The 15,625-nt window shown below is 36.4% G+C and overlaps 1 protein-coding gene across 2 annotated transcripts in view; it reads right to left on the bottom strand.

Moving 5' to 3' along the window:
• The window catches only part of Bltp1 (bridge-like lipid transfer protein family member 1), a 174,508-nt gene that overhangs the window by 125,662 nt on the left and 33,221 nt on the right, over window positions 1-15,625 (bottom strand). For both annotated transcript variants that reach the window (XM_051157074.1, XM_051157075.1), the window contains exons 14-18: window positions 10,835-10,990; window positions 10,086-10,183; window positions 8,567-8,745; window positions 8,321-8,427; window positions 7,208-7,416 (exon numbers count right to left, since the gene is read on the bottom strand). In XM_051157074.1, coding sequence (XP_051013031.1) covers window positions 7,208-7,416; window positions 8,321-8,427; window positions 8,567-8,745; window positions 10,086-10,183; window positions 10,835-10,990 — 749 coding nt within the window. The remainder of the gene's footprint in view (window positions 1-7,207; window positions 7,417-8,320; window positions 8,428-8,566; window positions 8,746-10,085; window positions 10,184-10,834; window positions 10,991-15,625) is intronic.

The following is a 15,625-nucleotide window of genomic DNA, read 5'->3' as shown; positions in this document are numbered from 1 at the left end:
CACATGACAAAGTATATTTCTCTTAGTACATAAATATTCTGCATTAAAATATGAAATACAGTAAAACTCAATAGTCTTTGATCTTTGCTTCCCAGAGTTATGAGACAATCCCAGGGAAGTGTTTTGAGCAAAGCAGATCCAACCACTGAAAATTAATTCAGCTAAGTCCAATTAGATAGATATAATTATACATTCCAGTTGGAATATTTATCAGAAATATTCAAAAGCTCTTAAAATCCAGCTTGTATTATTGAAATGAAAGAATAAATTCCTAACAATTATCTAATTTCTTTTCACACAGTTCATTGATTTTTATTTTATATACAAGTATTTAAAGTATTATTATTCTGATTTCCTTACATTAGAAAATAAAATATATTGTCTTAAGAAAAAAATTTAGTTCTCTTTTCCCATTAAGTATAAATTTTCATTTTACCAATTTGGTCTATGAGTATGAAAGAAAAGCCATTAAGTATTATCACTGTTAGTTATATTTTTAAGTATGACAACCGAGCCAGTATTTTAGCATATTTTGTACTGCTGGTAACTGTCAAACTTATTTTATGACAATGTTACAAACATCGGGCTACAGTACCTTTTCCTAGGAAAGGATATCCTTTAAGCTCATATAATTAATGAAAAGACTAAAATTAGCATTGATTCAATCAGTACTTTTCCCTTTTTTCTCCAGTGTTGTCTACCCCTAAATAGTACAGATGCTAACTGAAACTTTACTAACTGTCCTTATAAAACAGAAAGATTAAAAAACTGAAGCATAAATAAAACTGTTTGATTGTAACTGCAACATTAAATTTCATGTGTATGCATGTGTGCTGTGAGTGCATAACAGATGAATATGTGGTGCATGCACATACAGAGGTTGGGGGGGAGGGGATGTTGGGTGTCTTCCATTCTGCTGTCCTTATTCTTGGAGAACAGTCTCATTGAACTACATGATCACCATTCAGCTAGGATGGCTGGCCAGCATGTTTCCAGGATCTACTTGTCTGCCACCCACAAGCATGACTTTGTATGTGGTGCTCAGGATTCTATCCACTCAGGTACTCATGTTTGCCCAGGAAGCACTTTTACCCATTTCTATAAGCTGTAATATATTAAATTTATTGCCAAAACTCAAAAGAATTCAAATCAATAGTTTTCTGTTCTCAAAATACACACTATCCTAGTCTTAGAGGTATGTGGCAGGTACTGAGTCCAGAAAAGTATGAAGTAGATAAAAATCCTTCAAGTAACTTTTATCTGTAAACAATTTTCTGACCCAAACATCTATGCCTTACCTTTCTACAAACCAATCAAGCAACCAACCAAGCCACCCACAGCTCCACGCAGTTGTGACACCTATGAACAACAGCAATCCTAAGGACACAACAGTGACAGGCAGACCTTAGCATGGCACAACAATCCTAAGGACACAGCAGCGACATGCAGACCTTAGCGGCAACCAGTAGCTCTCTCAGTGGACTAATGACCTGGTCAAAAAGAGGGAAACCATGCCTGGTACTGGAACCCTCGCTAATTATTCAGTGTTGTGAAGTCATGGATACTCTAAGAGAATCTACAACCACTACTAAACCAGCACAATCGCCAACAATCTAAACATTTGTCCTTATACCCAGAGGTAAGTGTGGTTTTCACCCTTCATCAAAGAAACGTGGCTTTGCAACTACAGAAAACTACAACTGATCAAAACGCAGCCTAGTCCCAATAACTGCATCAGCAAGCCACTCCCACACTTAACGGTTACAGGAACATTGCAGAAAGGCAACAGAAATATTTTAAGAACCAGAAGATCAGGGAGTCTGCTGAGACTGTGTCTCCTTGTAATGTCAGAAACCACACTCATAAAGCCTCACCAACATGCCTGCCTGAACATGAGCTAAACAAGCATGACACTGATGGGCATGCCAGAGTAGACAGAAAAGGCCCATTCGCTCACAGAACTCCTCAAAGAACTACAGGGAACGGAGGAATGCTGAGAGCAGGAGAAATGGTCTTCTCAAGGGACAGGTACACCAACTGGCCATATTTAGGAATGTATATGTACACACATACACGCATGCACACCCACACACACACAATAAAAGAAGAGGCCACGAATTTGAAGGAGCAAGGAGGGGTTCTGGGAGGGTTTGGGGGGAAAAAAGGGAAGGGACAAATGTTCTAATTATATTAATCTCAAAAAATAAAGAAAGATAAAGGTATTTTGGCTCATCAAGTAATCTAAGTAGTTAGATGACTGAGGCAGGAGGACTGCTGTGAGTTCAAGGCCAGCTTAGGTTACCAGATGAGCTCCAACCCAATTTGTGCTCCAGAAGACCTTGTCTCACAAAAGTAAACAAACAAACAAAAGTCCCTCTCTTGCCAAAACAAACAAAATCAATGGTAGGAGGAGTGATTCACGAATTTCTGCCCAAGTTCATTAAGAATATTTTAAGTAAGGAATATATACGCCACATAAAGCTTTCATCCCCAGTTGTTATTCCCCACCACTGACATGATATGACTATAAAGAGTAAGACTTTCCTCCTCGTTAGTGAAATATAGAGAAGTAAATACAAGTAACACGTTAATAGTACTATTATAAAACCTTATGTCTTTTTTTTTAATGATACAATATTTATAGATGTGAGGCTTCAATGACTGAAATGACTCTGGGCTCATATAATTATGTTATCCCACTCCTCCTCTATAAAGCAGCTTCAGAGACGTTACAGCACCTCTGTGTTCCTCTTAAGAGCTCCCTGCCACAGAGATAAAGCTGGGACCAGTGTTTTTTGTGGATTTGATATCAGTTTTTCAAACACCACCAGATATAGATTTATTTTATATATTATGTATAAGTTAAACTTTTTATCTGCATATGAGAATTGGTATGTTTGACGTATAAATGATATAGATAATGCCTTCTTTTTTAAGGTTCTAACATGAACAAGACGCCAGCAGAAGAGAAGGAGAGCATACTTAAGACAGAGCACCACCCTCTTAGCAGCAGAATGCCATGCTTTCTAGCGCTCACGTCAGAAATAGGAGTCACACAAAGAAGCACTGAGTTTACTCAACTAAACAATTTTTTGCCTGTTTTAAATATATATTTAATATTAAGTCATGCATCTTTATAATTTGTTTTAGATATTTCATAGAAGCTCTAAGTTATTAGATGAATTCAGATTCTAAACCATTTTTCAATGCACCACAAACTCTGGACACCACAAAATATTATATCAAAATATAAACAGGACAAACTTTTGGAGTAGAAGTTACAAAGTATGAAATTAAGACATGTGCTAATGCAAGCACTGCTGTGAGGCAGCACATAACAAAAAGCTACAGGGAGGAGGGGAAGACGCCCATCATCCTAGAGACTGGCTGAAAGCTCTCATCAGCTGAGAGTCAAGAACGCCAGCACAACTAACAACATTTGTCACAAAGCTTGCCTACATGGAAATATTCCCTGATATAGAAAGACTTCAAATATAATGTTAAAATAGCAACATACTATGCTTGAGACCTAAGTATATATCTCCTTACTCATTTCCCATATGCAAATCTGAAATTTTATCAGCATTCCACAGACAGGACTATAAACATCCTTCATAGTTTTGTTGTTTTTAATCTTAATTCCCTGCACAACCCTTGTTTCCTATGGTTTTACCTTATTAGCTGCAATCAATTCTGTGGTATCCCAGAAGCTTCATGATTTTCCTTAGCAGCTCCTTAAGATGTAATTTTGGAAGCTACCTTGACAGTTAACACTTATTTCTGTTTGACAGGATTTATAAATACCAGGGAAATATATATCTTTGGGTTCATCTTGAGAGTATTTCCAGGAAAGTTAAAATGGTCAGAAAAGACCTACCCTGAATGTGGTGAAACCATCCTACGGACATTCAAGAACACCAGCATTCCTCTCTTTCTGCTTCCTGACTAATGTAATGTGTCATGGGACACTGTGGACTGTGCAGCTTCGTTCTGGTACATGACAAAGACAAGCACTCACGAAACAGAGTGGCTGTGATAACCTACAGAAGTTCTTGGCTTAGAGCCACAGCAACCAAATAAGCAGGACACAGCTATGGCTATGCCTGTGGTGATGCTAATGAGGCTACTAACATTCCATGCTCACCTAAGCCCTCTCCAGCTACACATGGTTCTGGAGGGTGCTACAGAATAGAGGATGGGCAGGGTGACAAAGGGCACTGAATCTTTACTGGTGCAGCTTCTCATAATTGAATGCTAAAAGTGAGACTTCATAGTGAGTGGGGTAGCTACTTTGATGAGTTCCCCATGCTATTAAGTAACCCCAGTAAGCCCACTGGTTCACCAAGCCAGAGATAGATGCATTCTTCTCTTTGGTCTGTTGGTGCCCAGGAAAAGTCATATAAGAAATTCCCATTTAACAAAGTATTCAGTAACCAAATGTCTACAGTTGAAATACTGACAAAAGAGGCGAAAAGGCCCTATAAAATTAGATCCGCAAAACCATTCTGGCCACAAGTAATTCTACTGCTGCTGAAGAGAATCTCTCTTTGGTCAGATGCAGTTTACACCTAACAGAAACTAAGCAGGTAGCAGGGAACAAAACAGGGTTCCGAACTCCCGAGAAAAGGCAGGCCATTTATTAGGAATAATAAATTAGTAAGGCTTGGTGATGGCTTCTAGGAGGCATTTTTTGGTTGCTTTTGTTTTTGTCTTTGGAGACAGGGTTTCTCTGTGTAGCCTTGGCTGGACTCGCTTTGTAGACCAGGCTGGCCTCAAACTCAAAGGCGTGTGTCCAGCTCTGTAGGAGGCATTTTTAAAATGCGATCTGAATATAGAAAGAGTAAAAAAACTTTAAGAAACAGTTCTCAAATATCTTTCCAGAAACAGCCCCTGGAATATTATGTGAATAATCATGCTACAAGCATTAGCCTAGAAATGCTATCCTACTGTGCAGTTAAGCAATATTACTGGAAAAGTTATGCCAAAAGGAACAGCCCTGGATTCATGCTTCAATTCAAAATATGGTGCACATTTACTTAAAACTTATTAATTTGGATTACTCTGAGATAAATTAGTTTCCATTTGTTAAACATAGGTTTTTTTTTTTAATTTTTAAAGTAATCTCTTCATATTACATCTCAATTGTTATCCCCTCACTTGTATCTTCCCGTTCCCCCTCCTTCCTTCCTCCATCCTATTCCCCTCCCCTAGGTCTGTGACAGAAAGGGACCTCATCCCCCACTATAAGATCACAGCTTATCAGGTCTCTTCCTGGTAGCCTGCTTTACTCTTCCTCTGATTGTCACCAGGTCTCCCCCACCAAGAGGAAGTGGTCAAATAGGGGACACCAGAGTTCATGTCCGAGTCAGTCCCTGCTCTCCACACAATTGTGGAGAATGTCCTGTCCATTGGCTAGATCTGGATAGGGGTTCTAGGTTTACTGCATGCATTGTCCTTGGTTGGTACAGTAGCTTGAGCTGATCTGCCTGGGTCCAATATGCCAGCCTTAATGGTCTTCTTGTAGGTTTCTAGGACCCTCTGGATCCTTCTATTTCCCCATTCTTCCTTACCTCTCTCACCTAGAGTCCCAAAAGGAAGTCCCAGTATCTAGCCCAATCTCTGGCTAAGTGAAGACTTTCATGGGACATCTCTGTTGGGCAAGTGTCCAATTATAAGTGAGTATATACCATGTGTATCTTTCTGGGTCTGGGTTAACTCACTCAGGATGATCATTTCTAGTTCCATCCATTTGCCAGCAAATGTCAGGATTTCTTGTTTTTAATAGCTGAGTAGTATTTCGTAGTGTAAATGTACATGTGCCATAGTTTTTTTTATCCATTCTTCGACTGAGGGACATCTAGGTTGTTTCCAGGTTCTGGCTATTATGAATAAGGCTGCTATGAACATGGTTGAGCACAGTTTAAAAGAAATCTTAGCTAATTATAGTCAAATATTAAGGGGCACTTCTGTATATTAGTTATAATATATAAAAATCTGCTCATAGGTCTGTCTCCTTCAGTTTATTCGTTTAGAATCTACCTATCTAGCAACTATTACTTACTGGATGTTTACATGTAGAAGAATGAAAATAGATGCATATTTATCACCTTGCACAAAACTCAACTCCAGATAAATTCAGGACCTCACCATAAGACCTGAATCTATGGGAAGAGACAGTGAGGTATAGGAGTGAACCCATTGGCACAGAAAAAACCTTTCTGAACAAGACACAGACAGCACAGGCACTAACACTTAGAAAATGGGAACAATGAGACTGAAAAGCTTCTGTGTGGCAAAGGTGCAAGCTGCACAATAGGAAAAGGTTTTTACCAAGTATACATCTGATTGAGGCTTACTACCTAGATTATAAAGGACCATAAAAGCTGAAAATCAAGAAAACAACACAATTTAAAAATGGGGTAAGAACTAAACAGAAAGTTCTCAAAGGATGAAACACAAACGGCTATGAAACACTTTAAATATATTCAATATGCTTGGCCATCAGGGAAATACAAATTAAAACTATTTGAGATTTCCTCTCCCCCACAGACAAAATTACCAAAATCAATAAAACAAATGACAGCTCATGCTGGTGAGGATATGAGATAAGGGGAACACTCATCCGTTACTGATGGAAGCACAGACATGTAGAGCCACCATGGAAATGAACATGGTGGTTATTCAGGAAGCTGGGACTAAACCTACCTCAAGACCCAGCTATCCTACCTCTTGGGCATACACCCAAAAGGCTCAACATTCTACTACAGAGATACTTCTGCATTCATGGCATTGCTGCTCTATTAATAACAGCCAAAAATTACAACAACATAGATATCCATAAAATGTTGAATGAACAATAAAAGTGTGATAAATTTACACAGCAGAATAATATTCATCTGTGTTTCTTGTATTTGTGGTTTTTCTTTTTGTAACTACTTTTGTTCTTTTTTTTTTGAAAGCGTTAAGAGAAAATATAAAGTTGGTTTGTAGGGATGTGGGGAGGGTCTAGGAGAAGTTGTGCGAAGGAAAAACATGAAAAATTACTTTAAAAAAAAAAATCTAGTCATGTGGGGTGTGGAGTCCAGTTACATACATAATACCTCAATAACCATTTAAATCATCCAATTAGTTATTTCTTATGGCCCTAATTTTCTATTATCACTGCTTAGCATATGTTTAAAAATATATGTTTTTCTTAAAATAATACCTTTATACACAAAAAGGCATTTAACAGCGGTCCATAGAGTGTTATCTGAGAGTCTGGGGACAGTTCCATTTCTACATGAAGTTTATCAGGTGGAAGTTCTGAGGGATCAACAGGAGGGCGAGGAGAGGTAGATGGAGAAGAAACAACTCTCTCGGATGTTTTCTGAGCTGGCCTTAATACAGATAGCATTGTTTCTTCCATTTCTGACACTGGAAGAAATTGATAGAGGCAAAAGATTAATATGCCAGGAAAGAATAAATTGATTTTTTTAGAAGTTCTTCAAGAAAGTTATATAAAATTTCTTGTCGTGTAATCATAACATAGTATCTGTAATATTTAACAATAACAAACCTGAAAGACCAATAATGAAGAAAGCAAAGAATTTCACTGATGTATACAGGGAAATGCATAAATTAGAATTTAAGAAAAGAATCAATGAAAAGCTCCTATTACACATAACACTGTGAGTCCCTAAAATAGAAATTCAGATCACAGTAGACACCAACTATATCTAGGCATTAAAGTTGTTTTCACATATTCAGCTATTTAAATATGTGTGATGTTATTAAATCCTATAAATATGAATAACCATAAAAACTGTTTTTGGAATTATAAATTACAAATAAAAATACAAAGATAAAAATCACTTAACTCTTGAATTATTTTTCTGCCCTTAGAAATGCAGCAAATTAGCTTTGATAATCTATGAATTACATGATAGTTATTAATGTGCATTAAAAACTAACATTTCACTCAATATACCACATAACACTCTATATTTTATAGTCCAGCTTTGCTGCTTTACTTTGGTAAATCTTGGGGAAAATATATCTCTTAAACTCTCCAATAGCATAATTACATTATTTATATATCACAGAGTGCTAACAAGGATTAAATAAGGTAATATAAGTAAGAAAAGCGCTTGATTCAATTTTTGATACAGAGTAAATGCTCAATAAAAATTATCTAAAACTATTCTAAAATACTTAAGGAATACAAGTTCATAGGTATTGAGAATACATACATTTCAATTAATTTTATCTTTTGTATCTTCAATAAGTATCATTAAAACAGAAGTTGTCTCAAAACACTAATGATATTCAAAACACTTACATGACTGTTTTAGCTGCTCATCTGCTTTTTGTGGATAAATTGGATGCCAGGTATAATCAATGGTAAGCATGACACTTGGGACAGTCCAGCATTCAACCCAACCAGCCCTTCCAAATACAAACGACAATAAAATCTGTTTAGACACTTTAGTTGGACAGAAACACTACTTTCAGATAATTTGTTATTTAAAAGGAATTTCTCCACCTATAAGCTTAAAGTACTCAGACCACTCTGCTATGCTCTTACTTCTCCTGAGTAATGTTGCGCCACTTTGGTTTTACTGTTTTCTGGCCACTCTGACATTCAGCAGGAATGCCAACTTCAGGAACCATTTTATTTGGGTGACAATTCTTTACCAACATAAATAATGAATATTTGCTAGGGTGGCAATCTGGTAGAAATAAATGAAGATCAACATCTTCTCCCTAAAAATAATATATAATAAAAATCAGTACATAAATATGTTAGCACATTATATACACTTAAGTCTATCTACACTTAAATCTATCTATACAATCTTGAAAAGAAACTGAAAATTAAATAATAAATTTTAAGTAGCATATTTGACCCTTGAAAATCAGATAAATAAGATTTTACAATGACTAAAATTAAATGCTTATAGAAAAATATGGAACAGATATTATAGAAAGCAATGCATAGTTTACAAATAACAATAACAGAGTTATTTTTATTGGAGTTATTTTAATAGAGTATAATAGAATTATACTTTATCATGGATAGAATGATACTCAATTTAAGAAAATCAAAACTTCTCTACTTCAGGATCAGGTAGAATATGGTCTACAATTTCTTAACTTTTAAAATAGCTTACCCACTTGACTTTGGCTGGGTTTCACCTTCTCTTATGGGTCCTCTATCCTCTCATTTCAATGCTAGTTTCTCAGCAGATAACATAGTAGAACAGGGTTGTTAAAAGAATGCTGCACCCTAAGGGACACTGTCAGGGCTCAAAATCCAACTTGGCAACTCACTAGGTGTGTGACATTTACATAGCCTGTTTCCCAATTTTTATGCATCCTTCCTCCTATCTTCCCTTCGGATGAATCTATGTAGCTCAGATTCTCCTCAATTTCTCCTTTATCTGCCTCTGGGTCTTGAACACTAGAATAACAAGCATCATGCCCAAATATATCTCAATTTTGTACGATACAAATGCAGGGAACTAGGTCAAGGAGGCTTTTGGAGAACCAGATGAGTTACTATGCATAAAGCACTGAGAACAGCTCTGGTACATTTAAAAAGAGTTAACAGGTGTTAACTGTGCCTCTCATTACTGATGTATTTACTAGTATAATTCAAAGAGCATTATCACTGGCAATGACTACCCATACCTTGATATAAGATATAACACAAAATTTTGAACTGAAAGTACGTAATTGCTGTCCTTTAGACAAAGCAAAGCAAAGTACTTATAGTTATTCTTTGAATTTGTGGTATAACAAATACAAGGAAGCACAAAATCTGTTTATAACACCTTACAGACGGAAGGGGCTCTAACAATATCAACAAAAAGAAAAAGATTAAAGAGATCAGAAATGAATTCTAAGAAAATAATTTGTAATTTTCTCAAGTCAACTTCTTGGGGGCTATAACAAGAAGGGCAGAGGAGGAACACTGACACTAACGTTACTGAAGGGTGCTACACTCTCAGGGCGGCAATGGATAGACAGGAACACGCAGAAGCTCTAGGAAATCAAACTACAAATGATTCTGTGGAATAAACAATATGTCCAATCATACATACTCGCAAGGAGAATCTGGTATTGCATGTAGCTGGAACAAAGTCCGTAAAAGGCAAAGAAAAGTCAATGTTCAGGGTTTCCCCACAGGCTGCCAGGTACACTGTAAAAGAAAAAGCAAATCTACTTTAATGTCAATGAAACTTAAATGACAAAACTACATTAAATATATACCTAAATAAGAGTAGCTGTATGAAAGCATGAACATCTTAAAGCCCATTCTGAAATAGTCTCAGAAGATAATACAGGAAAATCAGCTCCAGTTGCTGTCAGGGAAAGAGAAGAGAAGCAGACTCATGGGCAGCACTAACAGCAGATGCCCCTTCAGGGGGCTTCAACAGCGGAGGCTGAGGAAGGCCCTCACCTAGGAGAACTACTCCCCACATGCAGGACTGGGTAGGGATGACTGGCTGAAGACAAGAGCACAGGGGGGTTTCTCACAAGCTTTTAGGGGGTAAGCAACCTTTGTGCCACTTATATAATTTGGCCTGAGCTACCTACTGAGGAGACAGGCACTGCCAGGACCATAAATTTATCTTGTGGCTAGAAGGGATCTTACTTTTTCTTCAAAGGCCTGAGTCCTTGATCAGCAAAGACACCATCAAATGTTTGTCTTAAGGGACAGACTGCAAGGGCACACTGCCTGATTTCTAGGAGAGAGGAAAGAAGGGAGGGAGGGAATCCACTGAACCCTAACACTATTTTTATTGGCACATCTTAATGAGCAAATTAACCAAACTAATAGCATTCTTACCATTTTCCTGCTGTTTAGTGGAGCAGTCAATCCAGTTATGTTGATTTGCAGCCCAAATCATTTCAAATTGATGAAACATGATTTTAAAATTCCATGTGTATGGAACAAATGAAAAAATATCTGGAGCATTATCACTAGACCAGTCTTGAATTAGATCTAAAAATATTAGAGAACAAAAAGCAAAATTCACCGAACATGCACACGCACGTGTGTGCGCACACATACACACATTCTAGTTTCTCAAAAAAACATTCTTTTGTAAATTAAAAAACAAGAGTCTTTATACTTGCACACTAATTTCTTTGAATCAACTCATTGTGTTTATTTCTACCTACTAGTTTTTAATTTAGGGGTATGAGAGGCTTGCTATTTTATAAGTGAAACGTATTTCACTTTAGTAAATTTTCTTAGTAACAAATACAACTAAGAATAGCGGTGAACCTGTTTAATCCCAGGAGACACAGGGAGATCATCCCTGTGAGTTCTAGGCCAGCCAGCATGCATAGTGAGACCCTGTTCTAAATATATGCATGTATGTTATACATGTGTATATAAACTATGTATATATAAGTATATATTATACATAAATATATACAATATATGAGAGGGGGTTAGAAAATAAGCAAGAAAAGAAATACCACTAATTTAAATATAGACGAACATTTTTCATATTTGTTCATAAAAAATGTCTACTGAGTGCTTATTATGTTGCAGCCTCTGTTCTAGACTCTGGGACTGAAATGAGATAAATAGTCCCAGAAATGGGGAAAAAATGCATCTTAAAAGTAAAAGACAATCATCTTTGATTATATGTTATGTTTGAGTTTTCCTTTTAAAGGTGTTTTATAAATTTTTACTTATTACTGTGTGTGATTTATGTGTCAAGCCATAAGCAGGTCATGGTGTACATATGAGGATGATTTTGTGGAGTCAGTTTTCTCCTCTAACCTTACATAGGTTACAGATATCAAACTCAGATCACCAGACTTCACACAACAAGTACCTTTATGTGCTGAACCATTTCACTGGTCCCCAGCTGCTGCTTTTAAATTTGTGTTTATACATTTAGTCTGTTCCTCTCTGGTATTTAATTTCCTTTTAAGCTTAAGAAGTAAAGGCTCTCTGTATGATAATACTAGCTCTGGTGTACAGTAGTTCCCACAACTTTTTCTTCTGTCTTCCGATCACTTGTATGGATTGTTTATCTCTGAGCAATAGCTCTATTAGAGGCGTATACTCAGGAGTACATAGAGACCCTGGTGTTATGTGTATGAAATGAGGTGCATGTGCTCGACTTTCACATCAGACCATAATAAGTTTAAGTTTTGGTTTTATATTATTAGCAATGTAATTTTGAAAACATAGCTTAAGTATCATTACTTTCTCCTGTACAAAGAACAATTTTCCTAATTAGAATTGAGATGATTTATGTGACATTTTAACAAGTAAATAATACTAAGTAAGCACTTCATAAATAGAGTGCATTTATCATTGAGGATACTTTATAGAAATTTATAGATAAAACTTAAATATTAAATGTCATTTTATTTTTCAAGAGGATCTTTAGTGCCAGAGTAGGTTGGTAGGCATGGGGAGAGGTGTTTGAGGGTGGGGCTGAGAGGAGAGGAGGGAGAGGGCTGCTGCAATTAGGCTGTACAGTGAATAAATAAATTAATGAAATCTTTGAGACACGGTTTTTTGTGTGGCCCTGGCTGTCCCGGACTCACTTTGTAGACCAGGCTGGCCTCGTACTCACGAGATCTGCCTGCTGCCACCTCCCTGAATGCTGCGATTAAAGGCATGCACTACCATGCCTGGCTTTAAAAGGGGAACTTTAAGTTGAAAAATGTAAGTTAGAATCATTACAGAAAGCAGTCACAAATGTTTGAGTTAATTTAAAAACTAGCTGCCATGTATATATAGCTGCTATCCAAATATATGAAAGAGATAAAGTCCTAACTTAATAAAATGGCAATCTTAACTGTAATTAATTTAATTAATAGGAACAAATAAATAAAAGGTCTATGACTCTTAGCCCTTATTAATAGAAAAGGAAAATTTTAAGTATATCAAATTTCTTTTAAATACACATTTATTCCATTTAAACATTACAGTGCATAGCCACTGCTTATTATCCCTATGTTTACCTTTAAACACTCTCACTCTCTCCTCCCTGTTTATCTTCTACCAAAGGATGTGATTATACCAAAATTACAGATACAAACATTACATGTACAAACTTCATAATGGCTGACAAACACGCGCACACCTCCACTTCCATCCTCACTCTCAAACAGAATCTTCTTCCCTATTTTAAAAAGGTAGATACTGTCCTCAAAAACAAACTTATATAGGAAAAACATTCTAGGAGATGCTTAAACTTCACTTCTAAAGGCCAGCCTCTTCAAGGAGCCCAACTCTTATTTTTTTTTCCCCAAGTTTTATTCCTTCAAAACTTATCCTTCAAAACTTATTTCACAATAAAATTCATTATTTTCCAGGCTGACTTCCTCACTTTTTCTCCTTAATAAACTCTTATGGCTCAGCATTCCTAGTCAAACTACATATCCTGTCTGAAACTAATGTAGTCATCTCTCCATAACCATAATTTCAAACTGTCATGGGTTGAAACGGTGTATTTGTAAATGCACTAAACATGCAGGTGTTTTTCCTGTCTTTATTCCGCAAATACTACAAGTATTTTTTATGAAATATCCACACTATGATATGTACTTTAAGTGACTGGCAGATTAATGCGACTATGTAGGGTATTGTGCACTCTATATGCAGAACCACACCTTTTCATAGAAGGCATTAAGCAGCTACGGATAAGAACCAGTGGCCTATGGATGTCAAGTAAAGACTGACTATACTACCATTTGTATCCTTTCTGCTGAAGGAAAAAAACATTATTCAAGGCAGGTACTACAGAGAACACAAGGTCTGCACTCCAAACACTGATCTTAAATGTCTCCTCTACTTCTGCTTTAATAATTTCGTGCTTTAAGTTCTGTTACGGCAGAGACAATAATAGTAGTATTGCTTTTTAGGGTCATGTGAAGGCAATATAAATATGTGTTCTAAAGGCAAAATGTTAAGTAAATCAAACTAACATATTATACCAAACTCATTTTATAAAGACCACTTCTACTATTAATAATCCTTATTTTCTCTGGATGGCTTCAGATGATAATGATTTCTTATGTCCACCCATCTCAGATGCAGTGCTAGCACCACAGTTCACTGTAGCTCAACATATATACTGTCTGGCATTGTTTCATTTTATGTCTAGTGTATCTGTCAATGAACTTGAGACTAACAACGCAAAACAAGAAAAAAAGTGGTATGTCCATAAGTCTGCGGGCAGAAATTATACTTAGTATTTGGTTTGAATTATTATGAGACTTGGACTATCTAGCAAAAGCCATTTATCTACCATATACTTACTTACACTAGCTAAACGATTCTGCTTCAGTCTCCCTCCCTGCGATGCCACTGACTACCTGTCATGGGGGCGTGGCCCTGCCCCGTATATAAAAGGACAGACCTACTTTGCCCCCTTTCTTTCTTCCTCACTTCTCTCTTCCTCTTCCTCTTCCTCTGTCTCTGTCTCTCTCTGGGATACCCCTCCCCGCTTTCCTTCTCCCGTGTGCTCATTTAATAAACCTCATATATTCTTTTTTAAAAAAAGATGAAATTGGCATAAAACAGGAATTTAAATGATCTAGTATCTCAGGAAATCCATGTAATTTCTAAATAAATTCATTAACTTTTTTTTTTTTTTTTTTTTTTTTTGGTTTTTCAAGACGATTTCTCTGTGTAACCTTGGCTGTCCTAGACTCACTTTGTAGACCAGGCTGGCCTCAAACTCACAGCAATCTGCCTGCCTCTGCCTACCGAGTGCTGGGATTAAAGGCGTGTGCCACCACACCTGGCTTCATTAACCAATTTTTATTTTAAGAAATCTTATGTTTTTCCTCAGTAGTAACGGAAATGGTGCAAATAGCTAATTCCTACTTTAATGAAATTTACATTTAAAAACCTTATTGTCTCCACAGCAGCATCTACAGTATCTTTACTGATAAATATTAAAAATTAGGGTGAAAAATACTTCTTGCAAACATAACAGACACTATTAGGGTTCTGTTACAAGAGACAATAAATTCACACTGTTTAACAGAAATCTCTATTCAACTGGGAGGCCAAAAGGATCTAAGAAAGATGAAAATTAAATACTTAATCAAAAAGCCCTATGATATCACCTAACACCTGACACCGCAGTGGTAGTAGGCCAAGAAAGACTGCTACAACAAACGATCTAATGTGAGTGTCAGTCACATGGCAAGGAGCAACTGTGACTTACAGACGACTATGGTACAATCATCAGTCTAAGTGACTGCCAAAAATATTGTATTAACATCTACATAAAGCACTTGCTGCACTTTAATAGCATTTGTTTTTCTTTAGCTCAGAAGCTCCTCACATAACCAGATGGTCTTATTATGTACTGTGATTAGAAAAATGAAGCACTGGGCTGGAGAAAAATGGCTGAACCATTAAGCTAGCTCAGAACCAACATTTTTGTTTTTTTAATTTTAAAAAGAAGCATTTTTTTTTGATGTCCTTATTCATTTGTGCAGGAAATTTAAAAATTATAAAGGCAATAAATTTTAAAAACGATCTGAAAAACACACCAAGAACTTACTTTACAATTAAGTTGTTAGGTAATACTCCATTAAATGTCAAATCAGCTCTTATTAGAGCTTTGTATCATTCCATCGTTCTTCCCTC

The sequence above is a fragment of the Acomys russatus genome, chromosome 15, assembly GCF_903995435.1.
Source record: "Acomys russatus chromosome 15, mAcoRus1.1, whole genome shotgun sequence".
In the NCBI taxonomy this organism is placed as follows: Eukaryota; Metazoa; Chordata; class Mammalia; order Rodentia; family Muridae; genus Acomys; species Acomys russatus.
The sequence above is the reverse complement of the archived record's forward strand: the minus strand, read 5'-3'. Positions and strand labels throughout refer to the sequence as shown.